This window comes from Amblyraja radiata, chromosome 5 (genome assembly GCF_010909765.2).
Source record: "Amblyraja radiata isolate CabotCenter1 chromosome 5, sAmbRad1.1.pri, whole genome shotgun sequence".
NCBI lineage: Eukaryota > Metazoa > Chordata > Chondrichthyes > Rajiformes > Rajidae > Amblyraja > Amblyraja radiata.
In genome coordinates, this window is record NC_045960.1 from 27,806,861 (window position 1) to 27,822,976 (window position 16,116).

The 16,116-nt window shown below is 45.7% G+C and overlaps 1 protein-coding gene across 1 annotated transcript; it reads right to left on the reverse strand.

The window, feature by feature from the left end:
- Positions 1–274: 274 nt before the first annotated feature.
- On the reverse strand, positions 275–14,756 carry gjb7 (gap junction protein beta 7). Its single transcript, XM_033020832.1, has 2 exons — positions 14,487–14,756; positions 275–1,331 (listed from the first exon to the last, which is right to left on the reverse strand). Exon 2 carries the CDS (start codon positions 1,294–1,296, stop codon positions 538–540), a length of 759 nt encoding a protein of 252 aa, XP_032876723.1. The 5' UTR covers positions 1,297–1,331; positions 14,487–14,756; the 3' UTR covers positions 275–537.
- Between the last annotated feature and the right edge of the window lie 1,360 nt (positions 14,757–16,116).

Consider the following 16,116-nt stretch of genomic DNA (forward strand, 5'->3'; position numbering starts at 1 on the left):
CTTCTAATTACATTTGACTGTACATATTTGAATCATGATGAATTCTCTTTTCCATGCATTCTTTGCTTTAGACTTTAGAGATACAACGTGGAAACAGGCCTTTCTGCCCACCGAGCCTACACTGACCAGCAATCATCCCGTACACTAGCACTATCTTACACGCTAGCAACAATTTACAATTTTACCGATGCCAATGAATCTACAAACCGGCACATCAATGGAGCGTAGGAGGAAACCAGAGCACCCGGAGCAAACCCACTCAGTCACAGGGAGAACGTATAAACTCCATACAGACAGCGCCCGTAGTCAGGATCAAACCCGGGTCTCTGGTGCTGTAAGGCAGCAACTCCACCCCTGCGCCACCCATCAATTTTAGGGAGTGGGGGCAATGCATTTAAACAAGGAATGTTTCTTCATAGGTTCTGCGATCTAAGTTGTTTACGTTTGCTCATTTCAGATGAAAGTAGATAGGTGCACATTGACATTCCTCAAAGCGGGTTAGAAACAGGGATTGTCCCAGCGATTTCCCCCCCGGTTTCACATTGAGTGAATGCTTGCCACAGATTTTGCGGTGCCATTTTTAAAAGTTTTGAGATGGTCATATTTTAACTGGGGCGGCTCACACCCACACTTGAACTTCTGCACTTTCTTGCTGGGTATCTTCTCGCAGTATTTACTGCAGTGCTTGACAACCAAGTAGCTCATCTCGCAGATGTTCAGCAGTATACAGAGCGAGGAGGTGGTGGCCATGCAGTAGAGGAAGACAGTCTTCTCTGTCGGCCGTCCGACAAAACAATCCACTGTGTTGGGGCAGGGCGAGGTCTCACATTTCAACAGGCGCGGGACGGAGAAACCATGGAACATCCAGTTAAAAATCAACAAGGAGCCGAGTTCAACCCCGGTTTTGAACACCAGGCTGAAGAAGTAGGTCCACCACAGACCCCCGTCGATGTCCCCTTTGTCCTTGTACAGCTTCTTGTGGTGCTTCTTCTCCCTGCGTTCCCGATAGCCCACGTGCATGACGACCAGAAGTGAAGGGGTGGAGACCATGATAAGTTGCAGGGCCCAGAGCCTTGCTTGCGACACCGGGAAGAAGTAGTCGAAACACACGTTCTCGCAACCGGGCTGCTCGGAGTTGCAGGTGAATTCCTTCTGCTCATCGCCCCACACCCGTTCTGCTGCCACCACGTAGACGAGGACTCGGAATAAGAACATAACGCTCAGCCAAATTCTCCCCACCACCGTGGAATACTGATTCACCCCACTCAAAACATCACGGAGCAAACTCCAACTCATGGCTCCTCAGTTGCTTGACGAAGGATCCGCGGAACCTAGAAAACCAAGGTAGATGTTTTATATACAGTTCATTTAAAAAATACTTTGGAGACTAAAGGGGTTAATCAATAGTATTAATCTTCAGGGAGACAGACGAGTGACTATCTACACAACAGATTTTGATTCAAAATGCTGGAGTAACTCAGTGGGTCAGGCAGCATCTCTGGAGAACATGGATAGACAACATTTTGGGTCGAGACCCTTCTTCAGTGATGGTGGGGGTGGGGGGTGGGGAGGGAGTGAGGAGAAGAAAGCTGGAAAGGAGAGAGGCAGAACAAAGACTCGGCCGTGGCTGGGTGAATGATGAGTTGACCCGGGTGCTGAACTGCACACAAAGGCCAGCCGGCGGGCCTGCTGAGGAGTTTTGGCCTGGGTGCCGGACTTTGCGCGCAACGTCGCGCACGAAGTCCGGCACCCCATCCAACTCATGAACCAATGATCGGCCATGAGAAGGAGGGGTGGTGGTGTTGGCGGTAAGCGAAGGTCCGAAGGTCGGACAGCTGGCGACCGACAGGGCCACAGGCGAGGTGCTGTTGCTGCACTCCATGGGCTGCACTACATAGGGATGCGTGAGGCTGGGCCGGACGCGGCGCTTCGACCCGACACTCCCCTCGACCCGAGTAGTAGCAGTCAAATATGGGACAAGGGCGGTCCCGTATGGGACAAACCAATTTTGCCCAATATAGGGATGTCCCAGCTAATACGGGCAGTTGGCAACTCTAGCTGGGACCCTAGCTGACCCAAACGGAATATGAGATGCAGTTCCCCCAGTTTGCGTGTGGCCTCACTCTGGCAATGGAGGAGGCCCCGGACATAATGGTCAATGTGCGAATGGGATGGGGAGTTAAAAAGATTAAAATGGAGATCTAGTCGGCCTTGGCGGACCGAGCACACGCTTTCATCGAAACAGTCGCCAAGTCTATGCTTGGTCTCACCGATATACAGGACGCCATATCGGGAACGCCAGATGCAGTAGATGACGTTAGAGGATGTGCAAGTAAATCACCTCTGCACGGTGCAAGTACAGATCTCCATTCTCTCACCAGATACTTCCCATCAAACATAATGCATTGTTCAGTTCATGAGATAAGAAACATTTCAAACGGCAACAGGAATAACCCATGTAATCCCTAGTTCCTTCTCCGCCATTCGGCAAAATCATGGATGTTCTGATGACAAAAGGGACTGCAGATGCCAGAACGAGAAAATAGAACTCTGGAAGCGCTCAGTGAGTCAAGCAACATCTGAAAGTTATAGGTCGTGGTTTCAGGTTGGGACCCTGCATCAGGTCAGGAAGGGTTGAGGAAAGGCAGCCAGTATACAGACATACAAGTGGGACAGAGGCTGGTAGGGGATAGGTGGGACCAGAAGGGGTGGAGGTGATGGGCAGAGTAGATTCGATGGGCCGAATGGCCTAATTCTGCTCCTATAAGTCATGAACTTATAATACAATTATCCTCACCATCCTAAATTCCTCTCAATGATGCTGTTCGGAATTTGCCCAGGTTATTGCGGTGCCGACGTGTCTCGACAAGTTTAGTTTAGAGATACAGCGCGGAAACAGGCCCTTCGGCCAACGTGTCCATGCTGACCAGTGATCCCCGCATATTAAAACTATCCTACACATTCTAGGGACATATTTTTCCTTTACCAAGGCAATTTTCCTACAAACCTGTACATCTTCGGAGTATGAGAGGAAACCAAAGATCTCGTAGAAAACCCACGCAGGTCACGGGAAAAACGAACTAACTCCGTACAAACAGCACCCATAGTCAGGATTGAACTAAAAATCTCTGGCACACAAAGCCCTGCAAGGCAGCAACTCTACCACTGCACCACCATGCCTCCCCTGTTGGTATTAACACTATCCTATTCATATGACACAAACAGCTAACAATGGCCTATTTCCTTTATCATTGTTACTTTTTTGCATATCTTGAATTCATTGTTCTTTATCTCTCCACATCACCGTCTATATCGCTCGTTTCCCTTATCCTTATTCCCAGCCTGAAGAAGGGTCTCAACCCAAAACGTCACCCATTCCTTCTCTCCGGAGATGCTGCCTGTCCCGCTGAGTTACTCCAGCTTTTTGTGTCTCTCTTCGGTTTAAACCAGCACCTGTAGTTCCTTCTTACACATAATATTTAGCTGCCTGTCCAGTGCTGCCTGTTGCTGGCAGATGGCGATCTCCTGGCACATTGTGAGATGGTTGGTGGGCCCCACCATGGCCATAACTGGACACAGCACTCCTCCAGCTGTGGCTATGCATTAAACTCCACCATAAAGTTCAATCTTCAGTTTTAATATTTCTTCCTCTTTCCTTGGTGCCTCTCCCCAAATAATTTGTATTAATTGCCATTGTGCAGTGTATTTAAAGGCTTAGTTTATTTTTGCATCGCTGTTACTGCTATTTGTTCCAGATTCCAATTAACTGAGAGGCACATCTATGTCATAGCCCTCAGGTAGACACAAAATGCTGGAGTAACTCAGCGGGTCAGGCAGCATCTCTGGAGAGAAGGAATGGGCGACGTTTCGGGGCGAGACCCTTCTTCAGCCTGATGTCATAGCCCTGTCGGGTTTCACCTCATTACCCGATTACTGTAAATCTCCTTAGGCTAACCGCACAGACAGTGGGATTAAGTTTGTTTGTTCAAAGCTTGGTTACAGAATAATTATTTAATTTTCCCTCAGAATTCCCCGACTCAATATTTTTCATACAAGGTTAGTTTAATTTAGTTTAGTTTACAGTGCGGAAACAGGCCCTTCAGCCCACCGAGTCTGTACCGACCAGCGCTCCCCGCACATTAACACTATCCAATACAAAATAGGGACAATTTACATTTATACAAAGCCAATTAACCTACAAACCTGTACATCTTTGGAAGGTAGGAGGAAACCGAAGATCTCGGAGAAAACCCACGTGGTCATAGAAACATAGAAACATAGAAAATAGGTGCAGGAGTAGGCCATTCGGCCCTTCGAGCCTGCACCGCCATTCAATATGATCATGGCTGATCATCCAACTCAGTATCCTGTACCTGCCTTCTCTCCATACCCCCTGATCCCTTTAGCCACAAGGGCCACATCTAACTCCCTCTTAAATATAGCCAATGAACTGGCCTCAACTACCTTCTGCAGCAGAGAATTCCACAGATTCACCACTCTCTGTGTGAAAAATGTTTTCCTCATCTCGGTCCTAAAAGATTTCCCCCTTATCCTTAAACTGTGACCCCTTGTTCTGGACTTCCCCAACATCGGGAACAATCTTCCTGCATCTAGCCTGTCCAACCCCTTAAGAATTTTGTACGTTTCTATAAGATCCCCCCTCAATCTTCTAAATTCTAGCGAGTACAAGCCGAGTCTATCCAGTCTTTCTTCATATGAAAGTCCTGACATCCCAGGAAGCAGTCTGGTGAACCTAGGAGGGTTCACGGGGAGAACATGCAAACTCCGCACAGACAGCACCCATAGTCAAATCCAAAAGGTAAACAAACGTTTGAGTGAATGAATTGCTGCTTTCTGTAAATCGCTTTTAAAACATGGTGGGGGGGGGGGGGGGGGGGGGGGTCACAATGAGGCCTGACATCTAGGACAGGGGTTGGCAACCTACGGCCCGCGGGCCGGATCCGGCCCATAATCCGAAATCATCCGGCCCGCAGGCATTTTTTTTTTCAATTGGTCTTCGCAACCTGGGAACTGCAGCCAGTTCTGGGGCAGGCAGGCGCCTTGGGCGCTACAGCCAGACCTGGGGCAAGCGAGCCAACCTGGGCGCTACAGCCAGTCCCGGGGCTCTCAAAACACGGGGGGAACAGGTCCCCCGTCCCCCCGCCAGGATTTCCCCCCGTGCGCGTTGTGCGAGCGGTGGCGGCTGCAGTCTGGAATGTCAATGGATGACCGCTGTAAACTAGAAGCTGCTGTTGGTGCAGCGATTAGACGGCTGCAGAGGTCAGCATCCAGCGCAACTTTTGTCTGATCAAACCCTCCCTATAATATCACCCAGATACACATCACTCCGGTAGACACAAAATGTTAGAGTAACTCAGCGGGACAGGCAGCATCTCTGGAGAGAAGCCAGTTGGTGACGTTTCAGGTCGAGACCCTTACCTGTCGGGTGAGTTATTCCAGCATTTTGTGTCTACCTTCGATTTAAACCAGCACTTGCAGTTCTTTCCTATACATATCAGTCCGGCCCGCTTTATTCTTTAGCCTTTTAGACTTCAGAGATGCAGCGCAGCAGCAGGCCCTTCGGCCCACCGAGTCTGCGCCGACCAGCGATCACCCGTACAGTAGCCAAAAAAGTGGGGGGGGGGGGCTGCAGCACCCCAGCACCCCCGGTTCAGCAGCCCATGATAAGTGACCAACTTAGTCCGAACTATGAACTGCCTTGGTTGCTGTCGGCACTTTGGGCTTTGTTTTTTGCACTGCATTGGGTTTTTTTAATTTTATGAACGTTGTTTTGCATTTGTTCTTAATTATCTATTGAGAACAGTGTTTGCAGGCACCTGTTGTGCTGCTACAAGTGAGAATTTAATCATTTAATTTATATGACAATGAAACACTTTTGACTCTCTTAACTCTTGATACCCAACGACTTTTTGAGACATATGTAAAGTCCAGCCCAATATCAACACATCTCAGTAACGGGAAGGATAACTATGTTCTCCTAGTTTGTACTTTGACAATAGCTTTCTATTTGGGGTCAAGGAAAAAGCGTTCATGTCGTGGCCCTGTTTCCACCAATCTTTCCACCACCACGCACAAGAAGCACAAGAAGCACAAGAAGCGCAGAACGCCATTGTATGCAGATGCCGAGAAGTGTGTTCAGCTCTGGTTGAACAATTTCTAATCATGTGATGTGGACTCGATAAGAAGAAGCAGCATTCTATTACAAGTTGATGCTAATCATGCTGTGGGTCTTTGAGTGGCAATGTTATGCTTTGATATTTACTTTGAAAATATTTTGTCTTTTTAGTAATGAGTCAATATGACCTCATTATTGGCTGTCAAATTAATATCAATAACAACATAGAAATTTCCATGCTCTATCTCTAAACTAAACTAATAAACTAAATAGTGGGGACACAAAGTGTTGAAGACTGTGCCCGCCACCTATGAAACCCCAAGAGGGGGAGCAAGCAAGTAACCCCGTGCCTTTAGAAGCTCGGACCTTCCTAGAAACCCTTCTCTCTATGTCCAAGGGACAGCTATTGGGTTTTGTGTGTTTCATGTATTTTGTGTTTTATGACAGTTGGCTCCTGGGATAAATAAAGTTCTATCCTATCGTAGCATATCGTATTTCCTCCTAGGGGACTAAAGGATGTCACTTACCTACATTAACACATCGGATTCAAGTGATTTCTTGATTAGTACGGGTGTCAGGGGTTATGGGGAGAAGGCAGGAGAGTGTGATTGAGAGGGAGGGATGGATCGGTCATGATTGATTGGCGGAGTGGACTTGAGGGGCCGAATGGCCTAATTCTGCTCCTACAACTTATGAACTTACGAAAAATTTGTTTGTTAAGATGAGTTACTTTGGTTTTGACAATTGTCTGAAGTTACACAGGATTGTTAACACACACTCTTTGACACTGGATGAGTTTCACAACTTACACCTATTTTGACCTCCATAACATGGAGTGCACTCCAACTTTATTTTGGTTTAAGGGCGGCACAGTGGCGCACCAGAGGAGTTGCTGCCTTCCAGCGCTTACAGCGCCAGAGTCCCAGGTATGATCCTGACTACGGGTGCTGTCTGTACGGAGTTTGTACGTTCTCCCCGTGACCTGCATGGACTTTCTCCGAGATCTTCTGTTTCCTCCCAAACTCTAAAGAAGTACAGGTTTGGAGGTTAATTGGCTTAGTATAAACGTAAAACTGTCCCTAGCATGTGTAGGATAGTGTAAATATGTGGGGATAACTGGTCAATAGACAATAGGCAATAGGTGCAGGAGTAGGCCATTCGGCCCTTCGAGCCAACACTGCCATTCAATATGATCATGGCTGATGATTCACAATCAGTACCCCGTTCCTGCCTTCTCGCCATATCCCCTGACTCCACTATCTTTAAGAGTTTTATCTAATTCTCTTGAAAGCATCCAGAGAATTGGCCTCCACTGCCTTCTGAGGCAGAGAATTCCACAGATTCACAAATCTCTGGTGAAAAGGTTTTTCCTCATCTCCGTTCTAAATGGCCTACCCCTAATTCTTAAACTGTGACCCCTGGTTCTGGATTCCCCCAACATTGGGAACATGTTTCCTGCCTCTAGCCCTTAATAATCTTATACGTTTCAATAAGATTCCTGCTCATCCTTCTAAATTGCAGAGTATACAAGCACAGCCGCTCCATTCTATCAACATATAACAGTCCCGCCATCCCGGGAATAAACCTTGAAAACCTACGCTGTACTCCCTCAATAGCAAGAATGTCCTTCCTCAAATTTGGAGATCAAAACTGCACACAATACTCCAGGTGTGGTCTCACTAAGGCCCTGTACAACTGCAGAAGGACTTCTTTGCTCCTGCTACCTTCAAGTAGAAGGTACATTAGCCTGAGGACTGCAACGTCCAGGTTCAGGAATAGCTACTTCCCCACAGCCATCAGCCTATTAAACTCAACTGAAACAAAACTCTGAACATTAATAGACCATTATCTGCTTATTTGCACTTTATCTGTTTATTTATTCATGTGTGTATATATTTATATAATGGTATATGGACACACTGATCTGTTCTGTATTCATTCCTACTATATTTTGTTGTGCTGAAGCAAAGCAAGAATTTCATTGTCCTATCTGGGACACATGACAATAAACTCTCTTGAATCTTGAATCAACCCTGAACGTCACCTATCCATGTTCTCCCGAGATGCTGCCTGCCCCACTGAGTTATGCCAGCACATTTGGTCTTTTTTCTGTATACCAGCATCTGCAATTCTTCCCCATTTCCACCATTTACTGATTCTGTCAGGTCATACAGTCATACAGCGTGGAAACAGGCCCTTTGGCCCAACTTGCCCACACCGACCAATGTGCCCCATCTACACTGGTCCCACCTGGCTGCGTTTGTCCCTTATCCCTCTAAACCTGTCTTATCCATGTACCTGTCTAAATGTTTCTTAAACATTGCAATAGTACCTACCTCAACTACCTCCTCCAGCAGCTCGTTCCATACACCCACCACCCTTTGTGGAAAAAAAGTTAGTTGATAAATTTCTGTCAATTGCCTTAGATTCTAAAAAATGGAAGTTTCCATTAATGTTGTTGAAAATTAAATAATTGGATTCTTCAGATAATTTAATGATGATGATGATGATGATGATGCACACCGCCTGAACCTACCTGATCTCCCAGCTGCTGGACACATTCATTCTCCTTCCCATTCCCACACAGACTTTTCTGTCCTCATTATCAGAGTGAGGCTAAATGCAAATTGGAGGAACAGCGTCTCATATTTCGCTTGGGCTGCTTACAGCCCTGTGGTGTGAATATTGATTACTCTCACTTCATGTAGCCCTGGCATTCCCTCTCTCTCTATCCCTCCCCCATCCAAGTTGCACCAGCTTCTCATTTTCACCCAACAAACAGCTTACAATGGCTTGTTTCCTTTATCATCGTTACATTTTTGCATATCTTTCATTCATTGTTCTTTATCGCTACACATCACCATCTATATCTCTCGTTTCCCTTATCCCTAACCAGTCTGAAGAAGGGTCTCGACCCGTCACCCATTCCTTCTCTCCAGAGATGCTGCCTGTCCCGCTGAGTTACTCCAGCTTTTTGTGTCTATCTTCGGTTTAAACCAGCATCTGCAATTCCATCTTACACATTAAAGGGCCTGTCCCACTTACGTGTCCTTGGCACGCAAATTACGCGACCTCGTGGTCGCGTTGAGCCGCGACGGTCCCGCGAAGGACGCGCGTGACTTCATTCGACCGCACAGCCGTCTGGAGCGCGTGACGTCATTTGAAGATGGACACAAAGCTGGAGTAACTCAGCGGGACCGGCAACATCTCTGGAGAGAAGGAATGGTGACGTTCCGTGTCGAGGCTCTTCTTCAGTCTGAAAGAAGGGTCTTGACCCGAAACGTCACCCATTGCTTCTCTCCAGAGATGCTGCCGGTCCCGCTGAGTTACTCCAGCATTTTGTGTCTATCTTCAATTTTCTTGGCCCCGCTCTGGGAGTAGAAGTGGGGGCGGATCCGGACCACAACGGCCGTGAGCCCCAGGCCGAGTTCGGCGATCGTTTGCCTGCTTCTGCTGCTGTTGAAGGTGAGACGTTGCATCGCGCCAGGGTCTTGGGCCTGTCCCACTTTGGCCGTCAGTTACGCGACAGGCCGTTGGCGCGCGAAGATTTCATTCACTACAAAAATTTCGGAGCCCCGCGCGATGTCGAGCACAACTACATACCCCTCCGCGCTTCTCAGTGGGACCGGCCCCGGGCGGCCATACGATGCCCATGCGCCTCAACGCAACCGCGAGGTCGCGTAATTTGCGTGCCAAGTGGGACAGGCCCTTAACTTGTCTGTTGTCTGTCTCAACATCCTTCATCGTGACACACTCTATTGCCCTGAGGTTGCTGCACAGAATAAACCTCATGCTTTAGTTCTGAATATTTAGTAATTATAAGCACACAACAATGCCATAAAAGGAACAAATAAAAGCAATTCATGTTTCTTGTTTAGGTGCGTGCAGTTTTGGGCAAGAGAGAGTAATGAATTCACAGGCTTGCAACTGTATGAGTCATGTGCAATCTGTCATAAAATAATTGCTTTAATGAGGATTAGCGGGCATCGGTTTCATATTCAATTACATTCCCTTCATCATTTTAATTCTTTCACACACCCCAGTAGCAAAAATAATTTCCAAACAACAACTGAGGCCAGTTTAAATTTGAATTGAACATGGAGTCATATAGCGATGAAACAGGCCCTTGGGTCCAACTTGCCCACACCGGCCAACATGCCCCATCCATACTAGTTCCACATGCCCCTGTTTAACCCATAACCTAAACTTATCCTATCCATGCAGCTGTCCAAATATGTCTTGGACGTTATGATAGTCCCTGCCTCAACGACCACCTCCGATAACTCATTCCATACACCAACCACCCATATTGTGAAAAGGTTATCTCGCAGGTTCCTATTAAATCTTTCCCCCCTCACCTTAAATGTAGGACTATCGCTCCAATAGACAATAGACAATAGGTGCAGGAGTAGGCCATTCGGCCCTTCGAGCCAGCACCGCCATTCTATATGATTATGGCCGATCATCCACAATCAGTACCCCGTTCCTGCCTTCTCACCATATCCGCTGACTCCGCTATCTTTAAGCGCTCCACCTAACTTATCTTGAAAGCATTCAGAGAATTGGCCTCTGGATGCAGAGAATTCCACAGATTCACAACCCTCCGTGTGAAAAAGTTTTTCCTCATCTCCGTTCTAAATGGCTTACCCCTTTATTCCAAGGAATAAAGTCTTAGCCTGCTCAAACTCTCCCTATAACACAGGCCCTCAGGTCTGGCAACGCTACTGCTGTGCCACTGAGTCACCCATGAGCCATCCTGGAAGCTCCCTTTCCAAGACTAGCAGGTGGTGAATAGGAAAATAAGGTTTAGAACACTGAACACTGCAGCACCGTAACAGGCCCTTCGGCCCATAATGTTTGTGCTGAACATGATGCCAATTTAAACTGATCTATATCCCTCTATACCTCACACTTCCTTGTGCGTATCTAAAAGCCTCTTATACACCTCTACCAACTATGCCCCCACCACCACCACCCCTGGAAATGCATTCCAGGCCCCCACCTCTCTCAGTGTAAAAAACATATCTCCATTAAACGTTCCCCCTCTCACCTTAGAGCCCCTCTAACGTTGGACATTTCCACCACGGGGTAAAGATTCTGACTGTCTGACCTATCTATGCCTCTCATTATTTTGCATACCTCTATTCAGTCTCCCCTCAACCTGCAATGTTCCAGAGAATATGAGACCTCACTGGAGATCATTACAAAAAGATTAGTTTCCTTGACACCAGATCACACCTCGGCCCATGTATCGGGCTTGAGAGCACAAACATAATTGTGACTTCAGACCTCCATTACAACTACGTTCAAACTGACAGAACAAAATGCATCGCGACTCATGAATAATCCTTGTCAATTGTAAAGGGTGTGGCTCAACCTTCAGCTGACGATATTACTAACCGCAAGATCAGATCATCTTCGCACAGCTGCTCCATGCTCTACCCATGGTTTCATGACTGTCCTGGGCGTTTGCCTCAAAATTCATGGGAAACCAACAAGTTACTATGTCATAAGTGATAGGAGTAGAATTAGGCCATTCGGCCCGTCAAGTCTACTCCGCCATTCAATCATGGCTGATCTATCTCTCCCTCCTAACCCCATTCTCCTGCCTTCTCCCCATAACCCCTGACACCCGTACTATTCAAAAATCTATTTCACTCTGCGTTGAAAATATCCACTGACTTCATCTCCACAGCCTTCTGTGGCAAAAAATTCCACAGATTCACCACCCTCTGACTAGAGAAATTTCTCCTTATCTCCTTCCTAAAAGAACGTCCTTTAATTCTGAGGCTATGACCTCTAGTCTTAGACTCTCCCACTAGTGGAAACATCCTGTCCACATCCACTCTATCCAGACCTTTCACTATACTGTTCGTCATTATCATTCAATTGATATTCACTACTTTTGGGTTCCATTGAATAGATGTTAAAGATTTATTCGCCCCCAGCCCTTCATGCTGATCTTTATATATTGGGAATGTCACCTGATTTGTAAGATTTCTCTTCATGACTCTGAAGGAGGAGAAAGTGAGGAGTAACCTGTCATTATTAAACACCAGGTTAAGTCAAAGCCTGACACAAAGTGCTGGAGTGACTCAGCGGGTCAGGCAGCACTCCTCTGGAGAACATGGAGAGGTGACGTTTTGGGTCGGGACCCTTCTTCAGACTGATTGCAGGGGGACGGGAAAGAAAGCGGGAAAAGAGGAGGGGCAGGACAGATTTCTTGATCCGTCCGTGTGTCAGGGGTTATGAGGTGAAGGTAGGAGAATGGGGTTGGGAGCGAAAGATAGATCAGCCATGATTGAATGGTGGAGTAGACTTGATGGGCCGAATGGCCTAATTCTGCCCCTGCAACTTATGAACTCCTTTGCCCAAATCCACATCATCCTGGAATGTAAAGAAAATACTTGGTTTATCCTTTCAATTGCCCCTCCTTTGGCACTGAACATTACATATGTTCACTGCCAAAAACAACCAAAACCCTTCCATTGAGCCCTTAACCTAATTCTGCTCTTAGAACTTATGAACTTAACACAGACAGTATTAGGTGGATACAGGCAAAAGGTTTTTTTGATAGGCAGTATCAAATTTATTGAACAATTTATTTAAATTTCAATATTTAACTCAAAGCCAGTCATCCAAGGCCTTCCCCACCTCCCCATTTTGTTTTGGTTAAAGATGCTTCAAAGTGTGATAAAGAGTCATAAGGTCAACAGTATGAACTCTACTCTATTAGAGTAATATAGCGTGGAACCAAGCCCATCTGCCCAACTTGCCCACACCAACCAACATGCACCATCAACACTAGTCCCACCTGCCTATCCAAATGTTTTTTAACAGTTGCGATAGTACCTGCCTCAACTACCTCCTCCTGCAGCTCGTTCCATACACCCACGACCCATTGTATAAAATAGTTTCCCCCTACAATGCTACAAGTAATATGACCTCAAATAAAGGGGAATCTGCCAAGGTCCTTGCTCCTGATCTGTCTCTACTGAGAAAAGGACGTACGCATAGGCATTGAGAGAGAACAGGATTATGGTGGAGCAATGTGTAGGAAGGAACTGCAGATGCTGGTTTAAACTGAAGATGGACACAAAAAGCTGGAGTAACTCAGTGGGTCAATCAGACTGGAGAAAAGGAATAGATGACATTTCGGGTTGAGACCCTGAGACCCTTGAGACCCTAGTCTGAAGAAGGGTCTCGACCCGGAACGTCACCTATTACTTCTCTCCAGAGATGCTGCCTGACCTGCTGAGTTACTCCAGCATTTTGTGTCAATTTATGGTGGAGAACGTTAGCCAACAGAACATTACTGAGCAGAATTAAGATTTAAAAAATGAACACTTGACGAGGCTTTAGAGATATGCAGAACCATGCCCTGGAATCAGGCAACAAGAGATAAAAGCAACAAAGTAAAAAAATTAAATAAAGGAGTGAAAAATTTCATAGAACAAATTCACTTGTACGAATCTGATGGCAGATATTTATTTGCCAATATACTTTTGAGCTTCACTAAGAGTTGGGGGTACAGAGAGTGGGGTGTTAGTGAATGTATCCACTTGCTACCTACCACTCACTTACAACATTACTGCAATAGTTTTCTCCTCATGTAATGTCATTTAAGGTTGGGTCGGGTTTAAGAATTTGAACACTTCTAATCCAGGTATTTTTGCTGCATTTGCCAACAATCTACCAAATGTCACCAGAGAAAACATTTTAACAAAATTCTCACACGGAGGTGCAGTGATAGAGTTGCTGCCTCACAGCGCCAGAGACCCGGGTTCCATCCTGATTACGGGTGCGGTCTGTATGGAGTTTGTATGTTCTCCCCGTTACCTGCATGGGTTTTCTCCGATATTTTAGGTTTCCTACCACACGCCAAAGACACACAGGTTTGTAGGTTAATTGGCTTCAGTATGAATGTAAAATCGTCCCTAGTGTGTGTAGGGTAGTGTTAATGTGCGGGGATCGCTGGTCTGTGCGGACTCGGTGGGACGAACGGCATGTTTCCCCGTTACTAAACTAACCCGTCTCCCGTCTCCAAACTAAAACTAAACTAAACTAAATAACAATCCTTGTAATATTCTCAAATATACTATTGTTTACAAAAACATGACTGCTTCAATCTTGTTATTAATTTTCACTCTGTTTGCAGTGTGAAATTTGATGTAATTTGTTCCATTTGCTTTTGACGTGTTCTAAACATACAATAGTTTAGGAAGAGTAAGTCCATTACACTGCCATATGAACGATACAAACACAATGCAGCACGAGTAATCTGCCGTGTTCTTAATACCAAGCTAACCATGCTTTTACATTTCAACACAAATTAAATGATAAGAATTACCTTGCAACAGTTGATAGTTCAGTCTTCTCTAGATACCCTCTCCAGGAAATTAACATCCAGCAAACTAAACAGAAGTTATTTTCTCCATGTAAAACAGAAACTGGAATTATTCACAAAACCATCCGTTTCGATACGACTTGAAGTGTAAAGTGATCTATGTTTGTCCTTCCCCATTATGATCTAAGCAAATGTAACCTGAGCTTCGGCTCTGCTTTGGTGACCAACAGGAATTATTAAAATTGGAACCACCTACATCTGTCACAGTTTCAGTTCTGTAGCTGCTCAAACAATGGTCACATATTCTTCGTTTCGTTTAGTCTAGAGATACAGCATGGAATAGTTATAGTTAGTAGTAATAGTTACTAGTGCAGTAATAGTTAAATGAATGGACAAGTAGCTTAGTTTGGGGATGCAGAGTGGAAACAGGCCCTTCGGCCCACTGGGTCCATGCTAGCCAACAATCACCCTACACTAGTTCTATCCTACAAACTAGGGACAATTTACGGGAGCCAATTAACCTACCAACCTGCACGTCGTTGGAATGTGGGAAGAAATCGGAGCGCCCGGAGAAAACCTACGCAAGTCACGGGGGGAATGTACAAACTCCATACGAACAGCACGCGTAGTCAGGATCGAACCCGGAACTCCGGCACTGTAAGGCAGCAACTCTACCGCTGCTCCACCCTTATATTGTTTCCTCTTACGAACAAACTAATAAAATTGGAGTTAAAAACAATCCTTTTGAGCAGGAATGACTGAGATCTTGCATTAACAGACCACTGCATCATTTGAAAGCTTCAATTATACGTTAGTTAGATTGTATTCATATATAGTCTTTTCTTTGACTGGATAGCATGCAAACAAAAGCTTTTCACTGTACCTCGCCATGTGAATAATAAACTAAACTAAACCAAACAAAATGGTAAGAAGAGATTTTATGATCTTAATTGATGGATATATATAAAAATTCAACAATAGTCACGCTCTTCCCAATGGCTTTAATATCCTTCATCCCTACAACACTCTGAGATATTTGGACACCAATTATGGCCATTTCATTTCAAGAGCTTTTACGGGTCCTAAAAAGAGACAAGAATAGTAAAAGTAAATACTGGTTATTAGAAAGTTAGCATCGGCATTGTGGACCAAAGGGCCTGCTCCTGCGTTGTATGGTTCTATGTTCTCAAAGCTAATTCAGGGAATTAATAAAGTTGAACAAAAAACTTGGCGAAGATATTAAACAAGTATTTTGTATCTGTCTGAACAGATCAAAGATGGTAGGTACCAGTAGGAAGGGTTAAAAAAAAAGTGGCGGGCTTCAAACACAAGAAATCGTGCTGGACAAACTACCAGGGATAAAGGCTGTCATATCCCTTAGAGTTGATGGCCTGCAACAAAGGGATAGTCATAGAGAGTCATAAAGTCATACAGTGTGGAAACAGGCCCTTCAGCCCAACTTGCCCACACCAACCAACATGTTCCATCTACATTAGTCCCACCTGCCTGCATTTGGCCCATATCCCTCCAAACCTACCCTATCCATGTACCTGTCTAAATGTTTCTTAAATGTCGTGCCTCAACTACCTCCTCCAGCAGCTAGTTCCATACACCCACCACCCTTTGTAGATAT

What these genes read in the sequence shown, in the direction of transcription:
- gjb7 (XM_033020832.1), bottom strand. Translation starts at nt 1,296, where the DNA reads ATGAGTTGGAGTTTGCTCCGTGATGTTTTGAGTGGGGTGAATCAGTAT.